This window comes from Lynx canadensis, chromosome F1, assembly GCF_007474595.2.
Source record: "Lynx canadensis isolate LIC74 chromosome F1, mLynCan4.pri.v2, whole genome shotgun sequence".
NCBI lineage: Eukaryota > Metazoa > Chordata > Mammalia > Carnivora > Felidae > Lynx > Lynx canadensis.
Window position 1 is genome coordinate 9,076,602 of NC_044319.2, and position 15,798 is coordinate 9,092,399.

The window sequence follows — 15,798 nt, forward strand, 5'->3', positions numbered from 1 at the left end:
GTGACAGAGACTTTATTTTATGTACTTAAGAAATTTCCCTTCATTCCTGAAAAAATTTACTTTAGGAAATGTAGTATAATTCTACAAGAATCTTGAAAGATATTTTAAAAATATTGATCATCTGTTTCTTGGTGACCTTGGGCAGAAATTTTAATACAAATGGTGAAATTTCAACAATATATCATGAATTGAGCAAAAACAAAAGAAAAATGAGTCATCTTACCTTTGTAGTCTTTGCTATTGGCCTTTTGAGGTGAGTAGGTTTATCATCTCAGCAAGGTTGTTCCACTCCACTTACATGATCTGCTTGTGTGTGGTTTCCTCATCAGAGAAGTTGTTTTACCAGACAGTGGTCCTGGCAAACCATCTCCTCAGCTATTCTCTGTAGCATCATAGCCTCTACGCCAACCCTTCTTACTCAAACTCCAAATTTTGCCAAATCTCAGCACCCTGTTAGACTTGATATTCCAGGTTGAAGGCCATCTAATTTTTCATTCAGGCTATAAAACTTGGCAACCCCAGTGGTGTCACACCTAATAAAATACCAGTTTTAAAATGCCATTGTGCAAATGAAAAAAACCTACCTTTCTTGTAGAATGAGTTTGTTCTCTTTCTTCCAAAAGTCTTTAAAGTCAGAGCTGAATTCATGCCAGATACTGAAGAAAACATTTGGGGACACTTCCTTCTCTCCAATTTTTGGTTTCATGAAGAAATAGGCTGTAGTCTCCAAAAAGCTGTCAGAGCACACACACACAAGCATAAAAGCTGTGATTACTTTCCAATATGGGATATTCTTTCTCCATCCAAATGTTGATTTCATTCATGTGCAGTTATTATTACCATGAGAACTCAAAATTTTGAAGCATCAACAGTAGTCTCCTATGGTTTCATGTTAGAGTTTTGGATACAGACGGTAGCAGCTGATAAGAATCCTCCCTATACTGATAACTATGCCTGGTCCAATTCCATTTTCAAAGTTAATCACCAAGTGCCTGACATATTTCAGAAATAAACCCCGTACTCGAGCTGGGACCTACTGAAAGTAGTGGGTCTATAATTTTTTCCAACACTCTAAAAAAATGAAATACCAGCCATTTGTCCCCAAACTAATATGTATTCTATATGTATTTAATATCACTACATACATTTTGGCTTCCTACACTGCCAGGGAAAGAAGAAAGTGAGTTCCAGAAAATGGTGACAAGTGTCCCATCAGATCATGGCAATCTCACTGAGTGGATACCAATATGGCAGCCAGTACTGTGACAGTAGACTGACAGTGCCACTCTTCAGAAGGTGGTGCTTAAAACTACAGCTACATGAAGCTCAGAAGAGTTTCAAAAGGCCTGATTGACAGAGAACATACAACTAATAAACGGTAGATTTAGAACTCCCCAAAGTCTTCTGTTCCCATAAAAAAATGCCCTGAAAAGGACCTAGGCCAATAAAACTGATAATGTCATAGAGAAGAGACGTGGGCAGCTGGTCAGAGTATGGCCAGAGTTGCTGCAAAAAGAAGTGACATTCCAATAACCTTTGCCCCTCTTCCCTTTCTTCCCCCACTTTGGTAGTGGGCAAGCATTAATGCTGATACACAAAGACCAAGTTCGATTTACTATGAAGTAAAATTTTCTAAGGCAACTTGATTTTACCATATTGTATTGTTTAAGAATATGTGTACACACATATATACATTAATACACATCTGGGTATGTATTCAGTTTGTCATATAGCTGATTTCAAATCCCTATCCTGAAAAAAATACGAAAAATATCTCATTGAGATGAGCATTAATAAAATGAGATGCGCAAGGTGAATCTGCTCAGAAGATAAAGGAGACTGAGCATCACACACAAAATCAAGAATTCTCAGCCACCTTAAGAGTTACCAGAGGGCTAGTCTGTATTGTTTTTAAACTCGCCTTATAGTGGTCTCTGAGCAGCAAGATTCCCAGGGACACCAGCGTTTCGATTCTGGGATGACAGAATTTAGATACAGATTTAGATTTACATTTACATTTAGAGATGAGAGCAATTTTTTGATCAAATGTGTAACTCCTGGGAATCATATATTTCTTCCTAGTTAGCCTAGTAGGAAAAATGACACAGGAAAGCAAGTCAATTCTGAGAAAGAGTCAGGCTGTGAAGGGGATACCTCCACAGGAGGTATTGATGGCATGAAGACTGCCAGGAGAGTGACAGCAGGGAGCAAGAGCAGTCTAAGACATATCTGGGTCATACTTTATTAAAACTGATAACATATATACATACTTCCCTCCTGGGAAAACTGGTAATTCTCCTTATATGCCTAAAGACTATTTATGACCTATATGGCAGAGATCAGGTCTCAAATCCTTGACTATCCACTTATTCTTTTCCATCATTTCTCAATATTTATGCTTTGTAAAATTTATTACAGACCAAGCCAGTCTACTTGGGCAGACATATCTAAGTTTTAATAGTTGGTTCATCTGTTCAGCCACTTACAACATTTTGAAAGTTCTATCATGAGGCAGCATGGTATAAAGGAAAGAATATAGGATTAAGAATAGGAAGACATAGGATATTGAATCTTGACTATCTATACGAGCAAACCATTTCACATCATCTGACCCAGCTTTTTCACCTATAAAATAGTGAATGTCATAAGCAATTTAATTCCAAAGAACATTAATTTCCAAAGTGTTTGTTAAATGTTTTAACACAGAAAAAACTTATTTTGTATTTTGTATTGCATATTATTTTACATTACCTATATTCTATATTAAATATTAAGAAATATAAATATATATTTACCAAATATTTTCTCTAAACTGTATTAATTGAATTCAGGTTGATTTATTAATAAAATCTTATGTGATCATGTTCCCTGCTATTTTTGAATTATTGGCATGCAGAGAGGTTTGCGATACTAGTAATAATTATTCTAATCATTGAATAATTTTCCCTTGGCTTTGTCCTAAATTGCCTACATAGCTTTAAGAAGATAACAATTTTTGAATTTCAGTTTTGAGCTTTTAGTTTCTTCATCTGTAAAGTGGAGGGTATGTCTGCTTTTCTATATATAATAAAGATTAAATGAAAAGTACTTGCAAGTTATAAACTAAAATAGAAATATATGTATTAACTTTATAAGGAGCAAGCATTTTTCACTAAAAACATTCTATACACAAAACTTAATAGATTTGTGGGACATATTAGTATCTTACTATTGAATTAAAGTCCAGTGTGAAATTGCTGAACAGAATGATTCCCAATGATGACAACCTATGTACTTAGTCATTTCTTTGGAAGTGGCCACAGTGAAAGACAAGTGTCACCTAAGTATGACACAGAGAGTAAAGAATTACCTCAGGACCACAAATGCTGTCCCAACTCTATTCAACAACCCCACATCCTAGAATAAAGCATAAGCACTTTTCAAAACCAACCAAACAAATGATAGGCAAAAATTTCTACAAGTGATCAGAGTATACCAGAGGTATTTTTGGTTATATAATCCTGTCTATATTAGGTGGCATTCAGCTAATCCAAACTTAAATAACATGAAAGATACCCATTTGGTTGATGGGTGGAAGGGATAGATTGTATTCTTTCTAAATTATCCTTTTTTTTCCCTAAATCTGAATCCAGGAGGGTCCCATCCACCATACAGTAATACAGGAACACAAAAGAATGTGGGCATTTTATCTGGGACCTTCATCACTACTGGCTGCTCTGTGAGGCTCTCTCGAAATAACTGTGACACGCTAGGAGCCAGTAGTGAACAGAACTGTAGTTATCACACTAAGAGAATATAGCAATCATAGTAAAAGATGACTTCAGAGGTCACCAAAAATCAAGAGCCCTGTAATCAGGATTCTTAAATAGCCCTTTCTGGAAAAGATCAGTACTACACTTCTTTTACTACAAACATGGTACAAATATACTGCTCTGCAATACAACTGAGGTAGCCACAGAGTTCTGAAAACATAGTTCCAGCAGAATTGTTTTGAAATTTCTCTGAATCCTCACATAAAAACAGAGAAAGCAACTGAGATATTAAAAATCAAAGCTAATAGGAAAATATCTGCAAAAACACTGTGTCCAATATCACCACAAACTTCAAAATGCAAACAGGTGGGGGGCATCTGGGTTGTTCAGTTGATTACACCTCCGACTTCAGCTCAGGCCATGATCTCGTGGTTCGTGGGTTTGAGCCCAGCGTAGGGCTTTGTACTGACAGCTCAGAGTCTGGAGCCTGCTTCAGACTCTGTGTCTCTCTCTTTCTCTGCCCCTCCCCAGCTCTCTCTGTCTCTCTCTCTCTCAAAAATAAATAAACATTAAAAAAAATTAAATGCAAACAGGTGGGACAAACCACTGACAACACAAAACCCAATTCATAACATCATCTGTATAGGAGGAGGCAGAGGAAAATAATAGAGGGACCCCTAAAAACAGAAGAACCCCTGAATCACAAACAGGCACTCTTAAAAAGTGTTAAGGGCCAATCTGAGGATTGCAGCTGAAATTGGAAGGGGTTTTACGCATTTTAACTCATGGAAGAGGAGAAAAGATCTAGAGTAAGTACTGAAAAGGATGGGAACAGTCTGCAATACATGAAGTCTTAGTACTAACCAAGAGAAACTCCCTCTTATGGCAAAGCTCTGCATTGATAGAAAATGCTGGGAGTAGATGCAAATTGTGCAGGATAAACACAGGGACAAAGAAAATAGAAAATGCAGATACAGTAGAGGGGAAATTTTGCGGGCAATATTTTTGTTTTATTCTTTTTTGCCATTGTGCACAAGCAACAAAAGAGAAATCTCTAGAACAGTGAAACTACTAAAGCTATCCTCATTCATCTCTTCATCCTAGAAGTTCACTAAAAATAATTTCATATAAAAATGAGGAGAAAAATATTGGGGCAGGAAAAAGTATGCCACTCAAACACTAAGCATAGCCATGTTGATGTGGTTTTATTATCAGAGAAACAGACTTCAAGACAATATTATTACAGCATGATTTCATAATGATAAAAACATCCCATTTTCAGAAAGACGTAACAATCCAAAATATGTATGCATCTAAGAAGAGTTTCAAAATACATGAAGGAAAACCCACAAAACAAAAAGGGAAAAGAGGTAAAACCTTCATCATAATTGTTTATTTTAACATCCTTTCTCAGTAATGGACAGAACTAGAAAAAAAAATCACTAAAGGATATATAAGTTGTGAATATTATCCACAAATTGACCTAATTCACTTTTACAGAACACTGTAATCAACAATTAGAATATATGAGAGCATATGAAAACCTTCACCAACACAGATCAGATACTGAATCATAAAAGAAGTCTCAATAAATTTCAAAGGACTGAAATTATCCAGAATATGTTCTCTGACCATAGTGGCTTTAAATTATGAAAAATTTAAAATGGTATATCTAGGAAATCTTCATTCTGGAAATTAACTAAACTGCTATAAATAACCCATGGGTCAAAAAAGTAATCACACACACACACACACACACACAATCACAAAAGAAATTAGAAAATATTTCAAACTGACTAAAATTGAAAACATAGATATCAAATATATATTTGGGAGCAGATAAAGCAGTGCTTAGAAATTTGGAAGTTTAAAATATCTATAATTAGAAAAAGTACTTATAATTAGAAAAATAAAGGTATAAAATGAATAATGTAGGCATCTACCTCAAGAAGTTAAAGAGAATCAAATTAAACTTGACTAGACAGAAGAATGGAAATAATAAGAACACAAAACAAAGAAATAGAAAAGAAACATTACAGAAAATTAACAAGACCATGAGCTGAATTACTGAAAAGTTTAACAAAATTGATAACCCCCTACCAAAGTTGATAAAGAAAAACAGAGAAAACACAAATCCCCAGTCCCATAGATGCAAGTGGTGTTATCATCATAGACCATACAGGCCCTAAAAGCATAATATGAGATATTATCAATAATTTTATGCCAAAATCTATTAAAAATTGAAATTACTTTCAATTTTTAATGAAGTTTTAATAAATAATTTTTATAAACTCGTAATAGAAAATACCCCTTTCCAAATACTTGCAGTCCAAATTGTTTCACAGGTGCATTAACAAACATTTAATGAAGAAATAATGCCAATTTAACACTAACTCTTTCAGAAAACAGAGAATGAGGACACACTTGTCAACTCATTTTATGAAGCCACCATTACTCTGATGTTAATACCAAAAACCAAAAACATATTAAGCAATCAGTGTAACCTGTCACATTAGCAGAGTAAAGAAGAAAAGCCAAATGATTATTTCAATAAATGAAGAAAAAGAATCTGAAAAACTCAACTAATTCATTATTACAAAAGAGGAAAAATTCTCTGCAAGATAAGAAGGCTTACACAATTAGATAAATGACATCTGTGAAAAGCCTCTAGCTGACATATACTCAAAATTATATATGCTATATGATTCCATTTAAATGAAATCTATGTATATACAAAATTAATCTATGTTGATAGAAGTAAAAATAATGATTGTCTCTTCACAGAGGTGTGAGGTAAACAGATTGAGGCAACAGAGCTGTTTTAAATCATGTTTGAATGGTAATTACTCATTGAACTTGTTTTATTGTATAAATTATGCCTCAATTAAAGAAAGCAAGTTAGATGGGGCGCCTGGGTGGCGCAGTCGGTTGAGCGTCCGACTTCAGCCAGGTCACGATCTCGCGGTCCGTGAGTTCGAGCCCCGCGTCGGGCTCTGGGCTGATGGCTCAGAGCCTGGAGCCTGTTTCCGATTCTGTGTCTCGCTCTCTCTCTCTGCCCCTCCCCCGTTCATGCTCTGTCTCTCTCTGTTCCAAAAATAAATAAACGTTTAAAAAAAAAAAAAAAAAGAAAGCAAGTTAGAAAAACAAAAAAAGAGAAAGAAGGAGAGTGGGAAAGAAGGAACTGAAAGGAGACTGTGATTAAGTCCTATGTTTAGTAGTTTTTTTGTTGTTGTTGTTTAAGCTTATTTATTTATTTTAAGAGAGAGAGAGAAAGGAAGAGAGAGAGAGAAAAAATGAGAACAGGGGAGGGGCAGAGAGAAGGAGAGACAGAACCCCAAGCAGACTCCACACCATTAGTGCAGAACCTGATGTAGGGCTCAAACTCACAAACCAAGCCGAGATCAAGAGTAGATGCTTAACTGACTGCACCATCCAGGTGCCCCTATTTAATAGCTATTAAAAGAAAAAAACAAACCAGGGATAAAATAATGGCTCTGCAGACCAGTGGGAACATGCCAGAGACAGGCTTATAAACAGATGAAAATTATTGGCTAATATTTCAAGATATGCTAAATGAAATTAATAAAATGATAGAAGCTATAATAAACATAATTCAAAGTAGAAAGACTCAGAAATGAGATGGTAGGATTTAGTAAAGAACCATGAAGTTTTAAATATTTCACACATGAAGACTGGACCAGAAGTAACAAGAGTTAATAAGATCAATACATCATTTGTTAATAGAAATAAAGATAAAATGAAAGAAATATGGGGGTGCTTGGGTGGCTCAGTCAGTTTGGCATCTGACTTCAGCTCAGGTCATGATCTCACTGCTCATGAGTTCGAGTCCCACGTTGGGCTCTGTGCTAACAGCTCAGAGTCTGGAGCCTGCTTAGGATTCTGTCTGTCTCTCTCTCTCTCTTTGCACCCCCCCCTGCTCATTCTCTGTCTCTCTCTCTCAAATATAAAATAAAACATAAAAATGTTTTTAAAAAGAAATAAAAATTTAAGAACAAAGAGAAATGAAGAAAAAAAAGAGAAAGTTACAAATATAAAAGACAAGACAGCCCCATAAGTGTATTATAAAAGCCTCTACAAAAGATAACCAAAGCAATGGCATGGAATACATACTTAAAAATATGACTCAAGAACACTTTTTAGGAATAAATAAAAGTATTTGGTGCTACATGTTAAAAGGGCATGCCAATAGTCAACTCTGAGATATATTCTAGTAATAAAAGTATTATATTTAAAAAATAAGAAAAAAAAAAAATAATCCTTTGGTCATCATGAAAAAAAAAAAAAAAAAAAAAAAAACAAGTCCCTAACAAAGGAAAAAAAACTTAACTATCACCATATATTTAGACAATATCCTATGTCAGAGACAGTGAATAATATTTAAGATACTAAAGACAAAAAGAGTGAACCAAATATTTTATACCCAACCAAACTAACTTTTGTTTACAAAGGGTGCAGGAGGACTATTTTCAGTTTGAACAAATGGAAGAAAAATTGTTCTAATGACAAATTATCGAAGAATCTACTAGAAAATGAGATTCAGGAAGTCAAGATACAGAAGAGACACTGATGTAAGGATTGGCAGATCAGGTTTCTCAACGTGGAAAAAGACACACGATGTTAAATCTTACAGTTAAGAACACTGCCCTGAATTTGAACTGGAAGTGTTGGTATGAACTAACAATGCACTCTAATTCCAGCTCTGCCTACTAACATGTCTAGTCACAGTACTAATTCAATACCAACTATACTAGCACCCAGATCTGTGATCTCCAAAGACCATTCTAAATAACGGACCCAGTTCTGCTTGAAGAAATAGCTCAGTCCAGCACTGGGGAAAATGTACAAAATGAACCTGGAATGTCCTATCAAAGAAGACAGTAAGAAAGCTCATACCAAAATAACTCAGAAGTGAACTTAAAGATGGAACATTTTGTATATTAGTAAGAATAATAACTGCAAAGGACTGAAATACGTAAAAATGCATTTGATTCAATGAACTCATCATAATGCTTAATACTTTCAAAATATATTTGCTTACTGTTAGAAGATGCTAGAGAACCAGTTATTATTTTGAAAACTGGAAAACTAAGGAAATATAACACATTTCCTCAATGAACCATACCACTGAATAGCTCTATGCCAAATGAGGGAAACATTTTCTTTTATAACTGAGAAAAATGACATGTCACAATTTTACAGTTCCTTATAAATTAATGCACCAAGACATTGATTATCAAAGGCTGGTATATCACAAGAAAAGACAATCAAGTACTTCCATTTGGTAGAACACACCCCAACTTGCAAAATAATTCTGCCAAAATATTCAGACCTAAAAGTGACCAAGTGTCTAGAGCTGTTTACTAATCTGCAAGAAATATGGGGCAGAGGATCTTGATTACCTGCATTAGTAGGATAAAATCAGTTAATTTGGAGAAACACTATAGAACTTCTATGGACTGAATGTGTCCAAAATTTTCATATGCTAAAGACCAAATTCTCAATGTAATGGTATTTGGAGATGGAACCTTTTGGAGACAATTAGGTTTAGATGAGGTATTGAGAGTATAGCCCCTATGATGAGATTAGTGCTCTTATAAGAAGAAGAAGCCAGAGCACAGCTAATCCCACCCCCAGTCTCTGCCATGTGAGGACACAACAAGGTGACAGCTGTCTACAAGCCAGGAAGAGGGCCCTCACCAGACACCAAGTCTGCTGTCACCTTGATCTTGGACATTACAGCTTCCAGAACTGTGAGAAATAAATGTTTATTGTTTAAGCCATCCACTATATGGTATTTTGCTGTTATAGCTAGAACTAAGATAAGAAAAGATGATCTAGTTTCCTCAATAAATAAATTTCAAGGGGAAAAAGTGTTGGAGGGCACACTATTATACATACTTAAAAGGTATTGTCTAATTATAATGGTTTAAATTTCTTTATACCCTGTTTCAACCAAACTGTAACAAATTACAAACATTTATAATACATATGAACTCACTAGACTTTTGAAAAGAGACGGAGTATTTTGTGACATTAGGAATTCTTCTTGTTATTATTTTTAGGGGTAAAAGTAATTGTGTGTTTTAAAGTGGATCTTTTAGAGATACCTACTCAAGTGTTCACAGATAACATTACATCTGTTGAGGATTTGCTTCAGAAATACTATGGGAGGGGCAAGTTGGTACAGGGGTCTAGATGAAACCAAATTGGTAATTGCTGTAGTTGGGTGATAACTACACGGTGGGTCAGTGTACATTCATTACTTTTTGCACATGTTTTAACTTTTCAATAATGAGGATTTTTAAAAATTACAAATGCACACACAGGGCTAATAGAAAGAATTAATGGCTATAATCGCCTTCTAAAATGGCATTCTAGAAATATTTTTAAAAGACTAGAACACTGCTTGAAAGACCTCGAGTGGATATTGTTTTTGACTATGAGTTATGTTCCACAGATAAAACAGCTTTGATTTCCTTATTTGAAGATGGGCCACACCACCAAATAAGAATTATATTCTTTCAAACTTCTCATCTGTTTTTAAGGCAGTTGTCCATTTGGGAACTGTGCACATAAAGAATGTCTCAAAACTTGGTTTTTATTACAACCAAAAGAGGTGCTAGTAATTATCCTAAAATAGCATTTTCTTGCCACAAGTTATGATCTATATGGAGATGCATGTTTTGTGCAAATGAATATTTAAAAATAATATAGTCTGTTATTGCTATCAGTTATTTCCCATCTCTGAACAGAATTTACTCAAGCAAATTCTTGAAATTGCAACTCAAGCACTATATAAAACCTTGAATTTAAGCCCAACAATTTTAGTGGCACCTACTCTGTTGAAGTCCTAGAAAAGGGCACTATTGCTTTCCTTTAATTCATCAGTGAACAGGTAGTAACTTTGTGCCAGATACCACAAATGGCAGAGCAAAGATATTAAAGCAAAATGCAATCTCTATTCAATTCCTTCCTTGAGGAATATTTCTGTTGGGTTAACAAATAAACAAGTCAAGGTACTGAACAAAGCAATTCGCTATGTTATGCCTCAGGTTTATAGGCTCCTGGACATTTACTGATGCTCTCAGAATTCAATCACTCTGAACAGGTGCTCTATCAAATACATGCTTCAAGAAGGATAAACTCTTCTGTGATAATGTTTAGGAAATGTTCAAATATTTATTCTTCAACAACCTGAAAGCATGTCTAAAACAAGAGAAGAGAGGACTTTTTGGTATGTGGCTGGGTGTTTCAGAAATGATCCCAGTTGCAGAAAAAAAGACGCATCCACAAGAGCAGTCCAGGATGAGTAATCTAAAGATAGGTTGATTTTCAGAGCCATCAGTATTCTTACTGACTGATGTCAGAGAGGCTTTCCACTCCAATTAACATAATAATACTGCATCATTTGTCCACTGGCTGCTTGCTCCCATCAACCTGGCCTCATAGGCTGTGGCATTCAAATTCTGCACTTTCTCATCTGCTTGTAATGCTCTTTAATCAATATCCACATGGCTGCCTCTCATCTCTTTAAGATCTTTGCTCAAACCTTACCTCCTCAAATGAGACTGTACATTTCACCAAAGAAAAATAGGAACACTGGACTCCCCTAACATATCTGCTTTATCTTTTTCTTTTTTTTTTTTAATGTTTATTTATTTTTGAGACAGAGACAGACAGAGCATGAACGGGGGGAGGGTCAGAGAGAGAGGGAGACACAGAGTCCGAAGCAGGCTCCAGGCTCTGAGAGGTCAGCACAGAGCCCCACGCGGAGCTCGAACTCACGGACTGTGAGATTGTGACCTGAGCCGAAGTCGGACGCTTAACCGACTGAGCCACCCAGGCACCCCCCCCTTTTTTTTTTTTTTTGCTTTATCTTTTTCTATGGCACTCCCTGCCATCAGTGGTCTTCCTCCTCTAGAATTTATCCTCTATGAGGGACATTTTATCTTTTATGTTCATTGCTTTATCCCTAGCATCTGAACAGTGTCTAGCACCCAGCAATTGTTTGGTCAATATTTGCTTAAAGAATGATTCTCTGCTAACAACTGGGCTAGACAGTTCTAGGAAAAAAAAAAAAAAACAAAAAAAAACCAAAAAAAAAAAAAAAACCCTCCGATTTTTAGAAACTTAGTAGTAGACAAAAATCTGTTAGGCCTTTTATAGCCTGACATTAAAAACAAAGGCTTTGAATTGGAAGGACCAAGATTTAGTTCTGGCTCCACCCAACTTGGACCTTTGCTGACTTAATTAACTTCTCTAAGCTCTGCCACCTCGTTTGTAATATGAGAATGAATGGCAGTGCTTCTTACCTAATCAGATCCTTATGAGGATGAATGAGATCAAGTAGGCAACATGCCTCTGGAGTTACCAGGTGCACAGTAAGATCTATAAGTAATGGTTCTATTATCACTGGTCCAGCTTCTTCTTTAGCCTTCCTGGTACGTTCACAAAGTATAAAAAGACCTGGCACTTGTTCCTCATACAGAAAAGTCAAGGTGAACAATTCCTTTCTTTCCTATACTCTCACATAATTATGAGACAGCACAAGACCAATTTATAAATTAAGACTAATGTCAGTATGTCAGTCTCCTACGGGACAACAGGCCAGTGCTCAGTGGGGTGGCCACGTTACCCATTCTTCCCTACTCATCTACGCAATTTATCTCATTTGGCTTAGGAAAAGTTTGCAGTAACTCCTGCCAAGAGAATTCCTCTCACTTCATTTATGTGGAAAGAAAAACATATCCTTTTACCCTGGCACCATATAAGAGATGAACAATAAGGGATTTTGCCCTTTATTCTTGAGTCTATTTCATGTGACCGTTTCATATTTCATGACATATATTTCATGTACATGTACACACACACACACACACACACACACAGCTGCATGCACACAGGCACACATCTTCCTGGCACCTAGTTAACAGACATAGCACAGTCCACAGCTAAGAAGACAGGTCTGCTGAAAGTAGCAAGCCCATTTAATTCAACTTCCTCTTCTCCCTACCACCCAATATAGCTGTAGTTATCAGTCAAGTTAATACCACAGCTCAGGTCTGACTTGTTGTTCTTGTGTTCTGTTGCATCTCTAAGCTCTGTGCAGAAAGGAACAGGTCATTTATTAATTTCCTCTCTCTCTAATGTTAATGCCAAGAAGCTTTGGGACCAAAGTCCTCCCTCCCTGGTTCAATTGCTAACGTGGCAGTTCAGGCTATTTTGAGATATCTCTATGTTTGTATTTGTGGGTGGAAGTGAAGGGTCTGATGAGGTCGTTTCTTTTGCACACTCTATGATCAGAGCAGCCTTTTCAGTGAGTCAGCAATTTAGCTCTGGCCCCATCTGAGTGGTCCTGGGGTGCCTTCCTCTCTGTTTCCTCTGTGGCCATCCCTTCTTTCTTCTCTCAATACCGTTGTCCTTTTGGAGCATAGCTAAAAGGTCACATGCTAAACGACACTTTATACACAGAATAAGAATTGCACATTTATGACTTAATTTAGTTCATATAGGCAGAATCAAGAACATAAAGCATCTCAGTGTTAAATACGAGGCCAAGAGAGCATACCAGTTTAAATGAACTGCCAAGGATCATCATCATAAATCTTCTCTTGCTTTTGCCTTTTTATTGTGCAATGTTGGATTTGTAACATTATTCTCCAGAACAAACTAAAATCTCAAGAGAAAGATCTATTTTCAGTTAAAACCTTCCACAAGTAACTGCAGTTTTTGGAATCCAAATTGTCCTCTTCACTTCCACCTCCTTCCTCCACCCCCATAGGAACTTACATGAAGTGTAACAAATTTTATTACCCCAATAAGGAAGAATAAATTCCCTTCCTTCATCATTAAAAGGCCTTTGAGGGGTCTTCCATCCCTTCTAAAAAGCACAAAGAATACTCTCAGGCCAATGATTTAGCTCCAGGCAATAGAAAGTCAGAGGAATTCGGAATGGTAAGAGGACAAACTGGTATTTCTTTTCTCTTAAAATGAACAACTGTGGTATTTCCACCTTCAGGGTAATTGTGTTCTCAAAACAGCCAACTGCTCTAGAAAAAAAGGTAATTCAACACAAGAACAAGTATAAGCTCATACAAAACATGGAAGAAAAGATTAAAAATCCAAGTGACACATTTTCAGGCAGTGATTGGCACTGAGAGGACGATGGTAAGTCCCAAAGTCACTCTGATCCCAAAGATCAAGCAACCAGGGAGTCTTTAAAACTAGGAACCAGATAATAACTATGATCAACAATGTGAGGGAAATTCTTTTTCTCTTATCTCCTGTAGCTTATACACACACTGTAGATTTCTTCCTAAATTTATCCTTATTCTTACTATGTCCTGAATTCTAGCTTTCATGAAAATCTCACCTTACTAATTCACATAAATTTTCACCACTCTAAATTTCTCTCTATATATATCATTGCATTTTCATTTCTAAAACTTGGAGGTGGGTAGGCTTCAGCACCTCTCAATCAAGACTAAGTTCTTGGGGTGCCTGGGTGGCTCAGTTGGTGAAGCTCCAGACTTTGGCCCAGGTCCTGATCTTACGGTGCGTGGGTTAGAGCCCCACATCAGGATCTGTGTTGATACCTCAGAGCCTGGAGCCTGCTTCAGACTCTGTGTGTGTCTCTCTCTCTACCCCTTCCCCACTTGCACTCTAGCTCTTTCTCTGTCTCTCTGTCTCTCCCTCTCTCTCTTAGAAATGAATAAACATTTTTAAAAAAGACAAAGTTCTTTACCTGCATGGTTTTTATCCTACCTACAACTATTACCTCTAGGAAGGTATCCACTCCATTGTTTCCTATTTCCAGCATTTAATATCTCTCTTATTATGATCAGCTTTTTCTCCTGATTCTGAAAGTACAGACAGATTTTTCCATTCAAAAATATTCCTCTTAGCCACGCAGACTCCTTGAGAGACACCATTACTTATGCATAGTTGCTTTATAATTTAATTCTGTGTCCTCACTCATTTTGAAATCAGGTTTCAGAGACTACCCTTCCATCTTTCTTCTCTGAGTGGTCCCCAATAAAAACCTATGACTTTTAGCCATTTTTATCATCATGTCCTTAAATATCCATTACTATCTTGCTTACTTTAATTTGAAACTAAAGAAGTTGTTAACAGAGCTTTTCTTTTACTCCTTACAGTGACCTATGCAAATGGAATAAATAGAATATTTCCATTTTCCCTTCATGAAACTCAATTATGGGAGCTTTGGATCACCTATTTCATTCATCACCTTACTTTAGATTAACTTTAGATTTATAGAAAGTTGAAAAGATAATATACAGACTCCCCATATAGCCTTTCCCCAGCCTCTTCTAATATTAACTTCTTATACATCACAATACATTTGTCAAAGCTAAGAAGTTAACATTAGTACCATAAAGTGAGAGGAATTCTCTTGGCAGGAGCTTACTGCAAAGTTCTTTTGAATGAAGGGAGATAAACTGCATAGATGAGTAAAGAGGGACAGGTAAGGTGGTTACCCCCACTCTGGCATTAGCCTCCTGTCATCAGGATATTGATATACTAACATCAGTTTTAATTTATATAAAACTCCTATGTTGTCTCATAATTATTGACGGTTAAAAAAGGAAAAACAGAAATTGAAATCATACCAAGTATGTGCTCTGACCACAAGGAAATTAAATTAGAAGTCAGTAACTGAATGATAACAGGGAAATCTTCAGATTACTTCTAAATAATTCATAGATTAAAGAGAATGTTTCAAGGGAAATTGGAAAATGTTTTGAACTGATAATACAACATACCAAAAATTTATGGGATGCAGTTAAAATAGAAAGTAAAATGAAAATTTATAACACTACATGTTCATATTAGAAAGAAGAAAGTTTGGGGTGCCTGGGTGACTCAGTTGGTAAGAGTCCAACTTCGGGTCAGGTCATGATCTTATGGTTTCTGGGTTGGAGCCCTGTGTCGATCTCTGTGCTGACAGCTCAGAGCCTGGAGCCTGCTTCAGATTCTATGTCTTCCTCTCTCTCTCTCTCTCTCT

At 36.2% G+C, this 15,798-nt stretch overlaps 1 protein-coding gene across 1 annotated transcript in view; it reads right to left on the reverse strand.

The window, feature by feature from the left end:
• The window catches only part of FMN2 (formin 2), a 391,745-nt gene that overhangs the window by 30,834 nt on the left and 345,113 nt on the right, over nt 1-15,798 (reverse strand). The window contains exon 16 of the mRNA XM_030303011.1: nt 585-734. Within this exon, the coding sequence (XP_030158871.1) occupies nt 585-734 (150 nt within the window). The remainder of the gene's footprint in view (nt 1-584; nt 735-15,798) is intronic.